General features: G+C 48.3%; 1 protein-coding gene across 5 annotated transcripts in view; it reads right to left on the bottom strand.

Moving 5' to 3' along the window:
• The window catches only part of LOC105491204 (phospholipase C gamma 2), a 237,073-nt gene that overhangs the window by 16,288 nt on the left and 208,494 nt on the right, over positions 1-12,291 (bottom strand). For all 5 annotated transcript variants that reach the window (XM_071085005.1, XM_071085006.1, XM_011757391.2 and 2 more), the window contains 5 exons: positions 8,772-8,874; positions 6,840-7,049; positions 5,007-5,152; positions 4,007-4,121; positions 2,893-3,060 (listed from right to left, as the gene is read on the bottom strand). In XM_071085005.1, the coding sequence (XP_070941106.1) occupies positions 2,893-3,060; positions 4,007-4,121; positions 5,007-5,152; positions 6,840-7,049; positions 8,772-8,874 (742 nt within the window). The remainder of the gene's footprint in view (positions 1-2,892; positions 3,061-4,006; positions 4,122-5,006; positions 5,153-6,839; positions 7,050-8,771; positions 8,875-12,291) is intronic.

Genomic DNA, 12,291 nt, shown 5'->3' with positions numbered 1-12,291 from the left:
AGTCCCATTTTTATGCACTGGGCAGCCCTCCTTGTATACTAGAGTCTGCTCAAAGGTGTTTCCCAATCTCACCCAAAACAGAATGATTTTTCTTCTTGTTTCTAGTCATTTCACAGGGGAAAGGGAAATACAGACACCTTTTAAAGTAAGATCAATGCTTCAGGCTTTGAGGGCCCAGTGAGAGGGCAGCCTGCAGAGGAGCACGGGGAACAGAGAACACGGGGTTCGAAATTAGACATTCCTGGGTTTGAATCTCAGCTCTGGTCCTACCGGTGTGTGACCTTGAGCAAGTTAAGTCATAGTTTCTAGGCCTCGAAGTGCTCAGAATTTTAAAACCAAAGATAAAACCCCTTTCACTGGATTACTGTGAGGATTAAGAGAGAAAGAGTTTAAGGTACCGAACACAATAAAGGCTGCTTCTTTCCTTCCTGCGCTCCAGCTGGTTTAAAAGCTTAAGTGCATCTCTAATGACAATGGGCGAAGTTTATTTTTTGAGTTTGGAAGCCCCTCAATGCCTTCTGTTCACTCTATTTCATTCCTCCCATGAATATGGATGTGCCAGGCACTGCTAGGAGCTAGAAAGGAGCGAGGAAAGGTCCCTGCTGAGAGTATCTCACAGTCGGGGGAGGACGAGGTCACATTTTTAATCTCCCTTGAGGTTTTGACCTTTGTTTTTTCTAAATCTCCAAGCGAAGTCATTGTATTCTGCAGATGAATTGACACACTTCGATGCCCAGTAAGGTAAGGAGGTTTTATCATCAACTCTGACATCTCTGCAAGGCAGTGGGAGGGGTTATGAAGCTCATGGCCTTCATCCTTCAACAGGATGTCAGGGTAACCAGGGGGTTTCAGCACAGCTGCCGCCCTCTGCTGGATGAGTCCAGTAGAGGAACTGGCAGGCAGTTACCGTAAAAAGAAGTCTGTTACAGCATCAAGGCTAGGAAGGTAAAGATGTACCAAAAGCTACACTTCCTGCACCAGAAGAATTGGTTTCATTCCTAAGCCTTATTAGACTAATCTAAAAGAAGCAAATTAAGGAATCACAGTCTCAGTGTGCTGGGTTTAAAGTAGTTCATAGGCCAGGCACAGTGGCTCACGCCGTAATCTCATCACTTTTTTTCTGACCAACATGGCAAAACTCCACCTCTACTAAAACTACAAAAATTAGCCAGATGTGGTAGTGTGCACCTGGAGTCCCAGCTACTCAGGAGGCTGAGGCAGAGGTTACAGTGAGCCGAGATCACGCACTGTACTGCACTCCAGCCTGAGCGACAGAGCAAGACTCTATCTTAAAAAAAAAAAAAGATAGTTTACAGTGTGGGTGAGTTAACCCAGAAGGGTTGCCAAATATCAGGCCTCTTACAGATGAATATTCATTATTATTGCTAGAGTAGCAATGTTCATGAAAATGAACATTTCTAGAGTGCTAGAAAAAAAAAAAATCAAAGTTTAAACATTTTCCCAAAGTCTTAACTTGCTAAGGAATTCATTTCCTCAATGGTAAGATAGGCAGCCTTGACATAATTTGGTTTTCTCAAAGTGCCATCCAAGGACCATCTGGGGAGCTGCCTAAAGATGCACGTTCCTTGGCCCCATCCTGGGCAGACTCAGCACCCTGTGGTGGGTCCAGGAACCTGCATTTTCTTTTGAGTCTTGCTCTGTCACCTAGGCTGGAGTGCAGTGGTGCAACCTCAGCCTCCCAAGTAGCTGGGATTACACGTGTGAGCCACCGTGCCCGGCCAGCACCTGGATTTTCTAGCATGCCTGCTGCTCAGAAAGTGGGCTCCTGCCCAGTAGCAGAAATGGTCAGGTTTATGATATTATACTAAGAAAGGTGGAGGTTGAGGGAATGTCTGAAAACAAAAAGGATCCAATTCAGCTCTTCGTTGAGCCCTAGGTTTCCAAACAACATCAAAAGACTATATTTTTATATAAGTAACTAAAAATGACAGTCATCTTTCTCTTGAAAAATGATCCTCAGAAAACAAGGGAACAGTGACCTCTTGAGGAATCCGGAAGAATCTATGATCTCATGCACCATGCATCAGAAATACTAAAGGAAGAGGAAGAAGGAAATTCAACAGCCAGCAAGGGCCTATTTGACAAACATTATACCTAAAATCCAGTGGGAAAGGAAATACATAGAAGCTAAGGAGAGCCGGTTTTTTTGTTTTTGTAAACGACTGGCTCTGGAGGCAGCAGAGTCCCAAATCCCCTCACCTGCAGGTGTCCGTCTCAGCTGTGCAGGAGGGGCTCAGGCATCTGGGATTCAACAGTGTTCTTAAGCGCTGGTCCTATGACCCAGCTTGGCTTGGTTGCAGAAAAATACGAAATGACCCTCCTCATACCATGAACGGGTTTTCTGTTTTCTTCAGCAGGGAAGAAAACCAACAATTCAAAGAAGTAAATTAACCCGCCCAATTTTATACAAAGGGAAGGTGAATTCTGAAGGATCTGGGGGAGTTGGACTCTTGGGATTGTAACTCCCCCCCAAGATGCCAAAGGTCTCTCCCTTGCCACCCTCTCACACTGCCAGCCAGAGAGCAGGAGGGAGATCAACCCAGACTTAGCCCTGGCTAGGGAGAAGCAAACCGTGTATAATATTTCAAAATGAAATCAAACTGCAGTGCCAGGTCGACGATCCACTAACAATCCAATTTTGCATGTAGACATCCCACTTCGAGGGGCATAGCCTCCCCTGTCACCCGCTTCCCCCCACCTGTGTGCTACACGACGGGCTGTACGTGCACCAGCTCTCCAAGCCACCCAATCGGTTTTACAGTGATTCCATCCAAACCAGGAAAAATGATTTTTCATTCTTTCTGAAGCCAGCAGCCAAACCAAAGTACAATGCCAGCCCAAACTGAACATCTTAATTAAAATGCCTCTTACCTGATTTGATTGCTTTAATGGGGTAAGTGGCATGAGCAAGAAAGTTGGGATCACTGAACATATCTTCTTCGTAAACCACAAAGCGCAGAAATGCCAGGTTTGGGTCATAAATTTCAAATGTCACCTTCTCCTGTGTTGGAGCCCAGATAGGGCTGAGGCCATTATCATCTGGAAGGAGATCAAAGCTCATTAGAGGCCGCATTGGAGCTGCCCCCTTCTGGTAAGACAATCTCTGCATCCTTCAGCTATGAATCCCCTTAGCAACCATGTAAATAAATATGCATCTATGCCAAGATCTAAGAAAATCTGAGTAATTTTCTTCACTCCCTCACCCCACCTTGAGCAATCCTGGAAGCTGCTGTTGTCCCTTGGTGAGCAGAGCAGGAGACCACCTCCATCTCCCCTCCCCAGGATGGGGGAGAAGGGAAGAGGGGAGGTGTTTGCAGAGCAGGAAGGTGGAATTTGGAAAAGATGAAAGAGGAGAAGACAGCCTGTGAGCCACATCCACCAGCAGGGGATTCTACAGCTGGCAGGTGAGAGCCCAGCCTCACAGAGCAAGCAAGGAGCAATCCTGCAACTCTCCATAAATGTCAGTTTACTCAGTCAGCATCTGAGTTGTTCATTGGGCTACTTTTTACGAGGAGCAAGGATCCTGTGCCTTAGAAGGCCCACCATTCACGGTTCCCTCCTGGCTTTTCCTGGAAGAGCAAGCATTCCTCCTGCCCTCTAGGGGCTGAGCTCCCCCAGGTTAGGCTGATCCTCTGGGTCAGGTCAGCCATGTAGGTTCACCCCCTCTCTCCATGTCTCTGCCTCTTGGCCTTTGACTCAGTAGATCAATCCGATTGGGCTGTTGCACAAAGAGGACCAACCGAGTGTCAGGGCCTCACCTAGGATTCCAGACTTGAGTTACAGGCAGGCAAACAGCACTGGGGAAGGTCTAAGGATTTAATAAAGTGGCCCTTTGTATCCCCTCCTCAAGCTGAGCCACGTGGGCAAGAGGGAGGAAAGAAAACCTTGGACAACTGAAGTGTATTGCAAAATACCCCAGGAAGAGCACTCCCACAAAGGAGTCACTGGCCGGACGTTTCAAAGCAGAGGGGCCAAGGCGACTTACTCACAACCGTCGTCTTGAACTTGTTGTTGTCATAGTCGGCTCCACAGATCTCCACCTCTACAAAGGGACAGGCAATACTTCGTCCAAGTTTGGGGAGATGGCGAGCACCGAGAACCTGGGACACCAAAGGGAAGCATTGGAACCCTCCTGGGGTCCTGAACAGACAGCCTAGCATGGATTGCGACTGGGTTCTAGAGTGACACTGGATGAGTTCAATGCCAGCCCTAATTTTCCCAAATTCATTGGAGAAGCCAGAGCAACCTTCTGCGGTGGATGAAGGTGGACTGTGGTATATCCCACAGTTCCTCAGCGTCAGCCTGAGTCTCAGTCCCATACGCCACCTGACTCAACAGGTAAAACTCACCTGAGCTCATGAATGCACATCCATGCCCAAGGAGGTGCCTCTGATCAAGGCAGAGCTTAATCACTGGATGTCCCTGCCCCCAGGAAAGGCTGAGGGACAACGTGGCACTCTTTTTGTAACTGCAGTTTACTTAAAGGCCTCTGTTTACATATGCTTCTTCCCCCCACTGCCCTTAATTTCATGAGAAATGCAATTCATTTCTCTACTTTTCAAAAATTCTTACAAAGTAACAACACTTTCTCTGAAAGTCAGATGAATTTTAACAAGCCCTGGAACTGGACAAAGTAAGGGAAAAAATGTCTCCATTAAGACCAAATGCCTGTTTCCCATGTTTTCTTTCTCTTTCCAGCCAGAGGCTGACCTCACCGGGACCCCAGAAAGACAGGGTCGTACCTCACCCCCACAGACGACAAGGGGACGTGGGTTTGAGGTTTCCCCTCCCTTTCCTCTTCTCCCAAACGACCGTGGAGTGTACTGTAAGAAAAGATCCTCAAACACTGCCTGAATGTGGATAGTTTAGTTTAAACAAGACAACAAGCGTTCCTAGCCATGGGTTCCCCGCTCTCAAGGCAACGTCGGCGCAGCCCCCAGGGAGGGCAGCGGGCTCCCCTGGCAGGGAGGGAGGGCTGGCTTTACCTTGACCGTCAGCGTCATCAGGATCTTCCTCTGGGACTCGGGTGGCATTGGGTCATATTTCTCTGCCCTCATGCTCTCAGGCTGCAGAACGTAGCCCGTGCGCCCATTGAGAGAAAACAACGCGTGATTCATCTGCATGAACTTATCTGGGAAGGAAAGTGAAGGCCTGCTGTAAGTCAGGCATGAGCGTGCTGGCCTCCTAGGCCACAAGTTCCTAGGTGCGGAATGAATGACACCTTTTCCCAAAATTAATGTGAGGCAGCTGTTCAAATAAGTATCTCACTCGAAGAAAATATAGGGTTTCTAGACAACAAAATCCCATACTGGGGAACATCTTTCCAAGTATGTCACAAACTCCCGAATCATAAAAGAAAAGATTCAGGCCGGGCGTGGTGGCTCACGCCTGTAATCCCAGCAGTTTGGGAGGCCGAGGTGGGCAGATCACAAGGTCAGGAGATCGAGACCATGGTGAAACCCCGTCTCTACTAAAAATAGAAAAAATTAGCCGGGTGCAGGGGCGGGCGCCTGTAGTCCCAGCTACTCGGGAGGCTGAGGCAGGAGAATGGCGTGAACCCGGGAGGCGGAGCTTGCAGTGAGCCGAGATTGCGCCACTGCACTCCAGCCTGGGCGACAGAGCGAGACTCCGTCTCAAAAAAAAAAAAAAAAAAAAAAAAGATTCAAACTTGCTAAAAGTATCTATGTAGAAACAAATTGCATAGGCTATTTTAATTCAAATGACAAATATATGAATATAAATTTTTAACCTCTTAGTTCTGATACATCTATGCTATAAATACCTACTGCATAGATACATCAGGTAAGAAGCACAAATAGTTTGCAGAAAATAAAATGTCATTGCTCCTTAAATAAGAGAAAAACTGGTTAATGTCACTTACAAGAAGCAGCTCTAATGGACTACAGTATATCAGTTTTCACCTCTCAGTTGTGCAAACGGCAAAAAGTTCAACAAAACTCAGTGAAGTTATACAAAAAGAGTGTACTCCAACCTCCACCTATTTGCGTCTCCGCCCACAATCTCTCTGGAGGGCAGTTTGGCAGCGTGGCTTAGCTCAGGCACACCTGCAGGCGCATCTTCAGTGGTTTTCTTCAGGGCAAAGTTGATCAAAATGCAAGTGCTGCTTAACCCTCCCTGCGCTTCTGAGAATTCTGTCCCACAGACACATTCCTACGTCTGCGGAATGGCGCTCACGTCAGGGTACGGAAGGCAGTGCTGTTTGTGACGCAAGTAATGGGGAATACCTACACGTGCCTACACGGGGACTTGTTAAATAAATGATTGTTCCATTCAATGGAATCCAAGGTGGCTACAAAAAGAATGTAAAGGAGGCTACTGATGAACAGATCCCCCGAAAGAGGTTTTAAATAACAACAACAAAAGCACAAAGCCCCATGATTTATGCGACCACTTTACGTCCAGAAGCTTCTGTATGTTGGTTATGCCACCATATGAATGTCTCTGGAAGAAAGTCTGAGCAGAATGCCCTCCCAGAGCAACAGGCCAGGAGAAGAGGGCTCCAAAGATGCTTGAATTACGTGAGCTAATGCATTTTCTTTTTCTCTTAAGCCAGACTAACTCAGCCTCTGTTACTTGCAATCATGAAGCCTGCCTGAGCCAGGCACCCTTCAGTCCTCTCATCCCTCCATTCAGCTGCTGGACCTCATACTAACCAGCACTCTGCTGAACTGTGCAGTCCCTCAGACAAACCACTCACTCCTGGACACCACATGGCATCTCTGACCCAAGCTGACTTGGCCTGGAGTGATTGCCACCACCACCTTGCAGGGACTGGACTACCTTTAGTCTGCCTTTACCTGCTGTCTGGAAATTGAGTGCCACCATCTGAGAACCGCACAGCCAGAGGCGGAAGGGGTCGTAGTTTGAAGAGTCAACTCTTTGTCCCTTTGGGTAGACGCGGGTCAGGCCCTTTTGATTGTACCTCAGGAGGTCGACGGGCTTCTGTCTGGTGATGCTGTCAGCCTTCGTCTCCACAAAGGAGCGGATTTCTCGGAAGTCAGGATTTTCTGCACAGAGAGAAAGGTCATCACTACTTCTGTGTCTCATCTCTGCATTTTCTTAATGTTTGGTGCAATGACTGGATGCTCAGATTATAAAAGGAAACCAGGAATCTCCCTCTTTGACATTCAGGGGGTTCTGATGATATTGTGCCAATTGGTGTCACTATGGACTTTTGCCCTCTGGGGGGTTCCAGGTATTCAAAAGGGACCTAGTTTTCCCACCGCCTTTTAGTCTAGAATTATTGTAATTTACTTTTTTTTAACTACCAACATTCTTGAACAAGAAAACACAAAAGCAGTAGTTATAGAAGAGGGAATATGGGGATGGTTTTAGGTAAGAGAAAATCTTGGGAGAGGAAGATCCAGAGAGATCACAGACACAAGATGAACAAACTGAGAATCACCTGCCACTGCCCACAGGTAGAGCTGTGATGTGGGTGCCGGTGCGGGACAGAGGAGAGGGAAGGGGACAGGCCTCATCTTGGCTCCCTGCCATCCAGCTGTGGGGGGATAGCCAGGCAGTTAACACGCTGAGCCTGCTGAGTCCTGAGCTTTGACATCTGTCCCTGAACAGAGGTTCCTAGGGACTGGCCTCCCAGTAAGTTAACTCAGGGGTCTAGTATTGTCTGGCTGGTCTTCTGTTCTAAGATGAAACATAAGGAAGCACCCCAAAGAAAAAAATATGTACAGCATCATCAAAAACTTGCTACCTGGAGAACATGGTAGAAGGCCCCCCCTTTTTTTTTTTTAAACTGTATCTGTGGTGGGCTGAGTAATGGCCCCTGAAGATGTCCAGGCCTTAATCTCTGAAGCCTGTGCATGTGTCACTTTATATGGCAGAATAGACTTTGCAGGTGTGATTAAGGAGCTTGAAAATGGGAGGCTTATCCTGGAATATCCAGGTAGACCTAATGCACCACAAGGGTCCTTGTAACAGGGAAGCAGAAGAGGAGAAGCCCATGTGACCACAAGCCAAGGAATGCCAGCAGCCCCCAGAAACTGGAAGAAGGAATTGCTTTCCCCTCTGGAGGGAACACAGCCCTGCTGACACCCTGATGTTGACCCCGATACCGATTTCAGACTCTGGCCTCCAGAAATGTGCAAGAATAAATGTTGTTTTCAGCCACCAAGTTTGTGGTAATGGCAATAAGAACTAATCTACCCACTAAGTGGGTGATATGGTTTGGCTGTGTCCCCACCCAAATCTCACCTTGAATTGTAGCTCCCATAATTCCCACGTGTTATGGGAGGGACCTGGTAGGAGGTAATTGAATCACGGGGGCTTCCCCTATACTGTCCGTGTGGTAGTAAGTCTCATGAGATGTGATGGTTTTATACGGGGTCTCCCCTTTGGTTGGTTCTCATTCTCTCTCATCTGCTGCCAGGTAAGATGTGCCTTTCACCTTCTGCCGTAATTGTGAGGCCTCTCCAGCCACGTGGAACTGTGAGTCCATTAAACCTCTTTTTCCTTATAAATTACTCAGTCCCAGGTATATCTTTATCGGCAGCATGAAAATGGACTAATACAGTGGGTTTTCCTACTGAGACACCAAAAGAGCTTCTTCCACCAGCTCCCTCACCTGGAGGACAAACCCAAGCTGAGGCCATCTACTGGGAGCAGTTAAGAACAGGAGCATGCACCCACTCTGCCCTCTCTGAAAACGTCAAACTCGAAACGAAGGAAGTTTTCACTGCAGTTATAGGGCAGATTCTTAGGAAAGATGTTACCTAAGTTGTCCTTGGTTTTGCTGGTCGGTTTGCAGTAGACAACCAGGTCAGAGAGCTCGATGGCGATGGACTGGTTCTTCTCCCAGTACTTCATGTTGTTCTCCTGTTTGGAGTTCACCGGCTTTAGTGCCCGCCCCTGAGAAATCCCATCTTCCCAGCTCGCCCTGTGTTTTTTCTCCTGCATCCCCACTTTGCTTTCTCGCATGCTCGGATCTTTCATATGGTTGAATGTTTTCCTTTCCTGAAGACAACCCTGCCCCTCTCATTTCTTCCTCTGTCAAAATTCTTGACAAAGCTATTTCCATGAGGATTTGGTGTCCAGCTCAGTCCTGGCCAGAGCCCTCAAATATAGCTGAGGTCAGGATGGCAGGGGAAGGGGGCTCTTCTCTGTCACCACCCCTGTCCTTAACTCTGCCTCCTGTCCCCGCCCCTAAAGCCACACTGTTAGAGTGTCTCAAATTCTAGTTCTTCAAATCCTCGTGGGCTCTGTGGACCCCAGCATCTTTGTCATAACTCTTTATCCCCTGCACCCTCAAAACCTGCACACCTGCTCCCCAACTCTGCCCATCAGGGCTCTGTCCAAGGGGACCACTACCCAGTGGCCAGAATATGTGCCGTGGACTCGGGAGGTGCCTCCCTTCAGAGGACCTACCGCCAAATCTAACTCCTTGCATGTAAGGATGAGCTTCTCACTTCACCCTAAAGCAGGCAACCCTGTTGGGCCTCCCCAAATTCTACCAGACTTTTATTGGCCAAGGGGGGACCTTGAGAGAATATTTAAATAACGGTCACTATTTGGGGGGTGCTTAGCTCTAGGCGTCACAGGCTAAGCACTGGATGGATACTACCTAAGTCAATCCACACCCTAACAGGGAGAATTATCTCCGTTTAACGGAAGTTGAGTAGCTTATCTCAGCCTTCACAGCCAGCCAGTGTCGAGACCAGATGCTGCCAAAGCCCTGTTAACACGGGGTGGGCTCCTGCCCCACCCACCACATGTTCCAGCTCTGCTTTGTCCCTCACACCCTGTCAGCTGCCAGGTTCTGGAGACAATCTCACTAAAATGCCTCCTGCATCCAGACCCAGAGTTCCTATCCCGGCTCCCACTGAACCACAGCAATGCCCTCCTGACTCCTCGTCCTGCTGCCCATATACCCCCGCCCCACTGGTCCATCAAATCCCTCCTTCTAGACCCAGCCCAAATCATTCCTTCTCTGGGAAGCTGATGTGGTTAGGCTTTGTGTCCCCATTCAAATCTCTCATCTTGAATTGTAATCCTCAGGTGTTGAGGGAAAGACCTGGTGGGAGGTGACTGGATCATGGGCTCGGTTTCCCCCATGATGTTCTCATGATAACAGCGAGTTCACTGAGATCTCATGGTTTTATAAGGCAGTTTTCCCTGCTCTTGCTTACCTAGTCTAGGGTAATATCTTTACAGCAGTGTGAAAACAAACTAATCCGTGTATTAGCTCCAGCCAGGACTGGGAAAGGATATTGCCCTCCTGGAACCTTCCAAATCACTCAGTGCCTCAGCTGGTGTGCTCTGCTTCTCACCGTCCCTTGCCTGACTGTCCTACATTAATGCCATTCGGTGCCAATGCGCAGACCTTACTTCCCCACTGAGATATGCCCCTTGATGGCAGGGCTGTGCACAGAGCAAGTGTTCAGGTGATGGTGGTCACTAGGTGAGAGAGGCAACATGACCCAGTTGTTAAGACAGTGGGAACTGGAATGTGAGTTTGAAACCTGGCCCGGCTGTTCTCAGACTGTGCCAGCTGGGCAAGGCATACAGTCTCCTCGTGCCTCAGTTTTCTCAGCTGTAAAATGAGGCTGATATGAATCCTTACCTCACAGGGCTATTGCAAAAATTAAACAAAGAGGCCTTAGCACTCTATGGGCACATGGTAGCTACTCATACTGCCCCAGGAGACACCTCCCCTAGGCAAAGAACCAGAAAGTCATGTTTTGTAAACAAGCAAGTAAAGGCACCCAATTTCTTCTGTAAGAACGCCTTCACGCATGAGTGCTGACAATTCCCAGGGCCAAAGTGGACCTTGGCAGTGACCAGCAAACGAGCCTTTTACGTGAGTTCCTGCTGTGACCACATCATCAGGACAGCTTCGAGTGTGACTCTAAGCCCCTGATACTGGCTCTAGCTTGTCCACATACCCCCAGCTTCTGTCAGCCCTTTCCATCCTTCCTGAATGTCCTTGGGGACACAGCAAGCTCTAGGGGTCAGCCTGGAAGGGCTGTGGTGGGTGGGAAGTGCATGAACTAACAGGTAAAGAAGGTGTCAGCCAAGAAATCAATACTAAAGTGCTGTCACGGAAACCAAAGCCATGTTTCTTTTCCAAACCTCAGGTGTTTTCTCCTGGTCCTTGAATCAACTTGACTTTATACTCTTAGTGCACCGTTTTCACCACGGGGTTGTCTGCAGACAGGAAACCCCAGAAATAACACAGCTCACTCCAGTGACAACAGAATTGCTTAAAATGAGGGAGTGGGCCTGCCTGTCGAATTCTGGAATGTTGGCCTCACACAAAACACAGCGCTATGACAAGGTATGGGGCTTCACTTTTTCTTTTTCCTCCCAACCTCAGCAGAAGACAATATCAGTTCAATAAGAAACGCCAGCTGCTGCTTCAAAATTGCATGACAAGGCCGGGCACAGTGGCTCGTAATCCCAGCATTTTGGGAGGCTGAGGCGGGCAGATCACTTCAGGTCAGGAGTTCAAGACCAGCCTGCCCAACATGGTGAAACCCCATCTCTACTAAAAAATACAAAAATCAGCTGGGAATTGTGGTAGGCATCTGTAATCCTAGCTAGTTGGTTGGCTGAGGCAGGAGAATCACTTGAACCCAAGAGGTGGAGGCTGCAGTGAACCGAGACCCCACTGCTGCACTCCAGCCTGGGCAACAGAGTGAAACTCTGTCTCAAAAAAACAAAAAACAAAAAAACTGCATGACAATTACTCTCTGGGCCTGCAGCTGTCATCTCAGAACGGGAAATCACAATACAGTTGGTGAGGCTCTGGAAACCCACTAACTAGAAGGATTTTGTGACTGCCCTCCGCCATCAATGAGGTGGCCACAGACTGTGTAACAGTGAGGGTACTTAGGGACAGGCAGAGGTCCTGGCAGCGAGCAGAGAGTTTATCCGCCGCTGGTTGCCCGAGAGTGGAATGGGGCCTTCTTCCTTTGCCCCCCAACACCAGCTCCCCAAAAGGGCTAGCTGTGCTCAGTGCGGGAACTCCATCAACTCTGCTGTCCCGTTTTTTTTTTTTTTTTTTTACCCCTCAGATGTAATAATAGGACTTTAAAAATCATTCTCATGAAATCTCAGCAAATATGAAAACCAGTTAGGAAGGAATGTAGACCAAAGGCCGCCAACAGCAGCCTTGAACAGCTCAGCTTCATTTCAGAAACCCTCATGCACAGGAGAGGAGGTGCGAGGCAGGGGAGAGACAGAGCCTTCTAGGGAAGAAACACTTTTCCCCATTAAGCAAAGCAGAGAGAGCCG

Source organism: Macaca nemestrina, chromosome 18 (assembly GCF_043159975.1).
Source record: "Macaca nemestrina isolate mMacNem1 chromosome 18, mMacNem.hap1, whole genome shotgun sequence".
Classification (NCBI taxonomy): Eukaryota; Metazoa; Chordata; class Mammalia; order Primates; family Cercopithecidae; genus Macaca; species Macaca nemestrina.
Note: the sequence above shows the minus strand (reverse complement) of the source record. Positions and strands in the feature narration are given on the sequence as shown.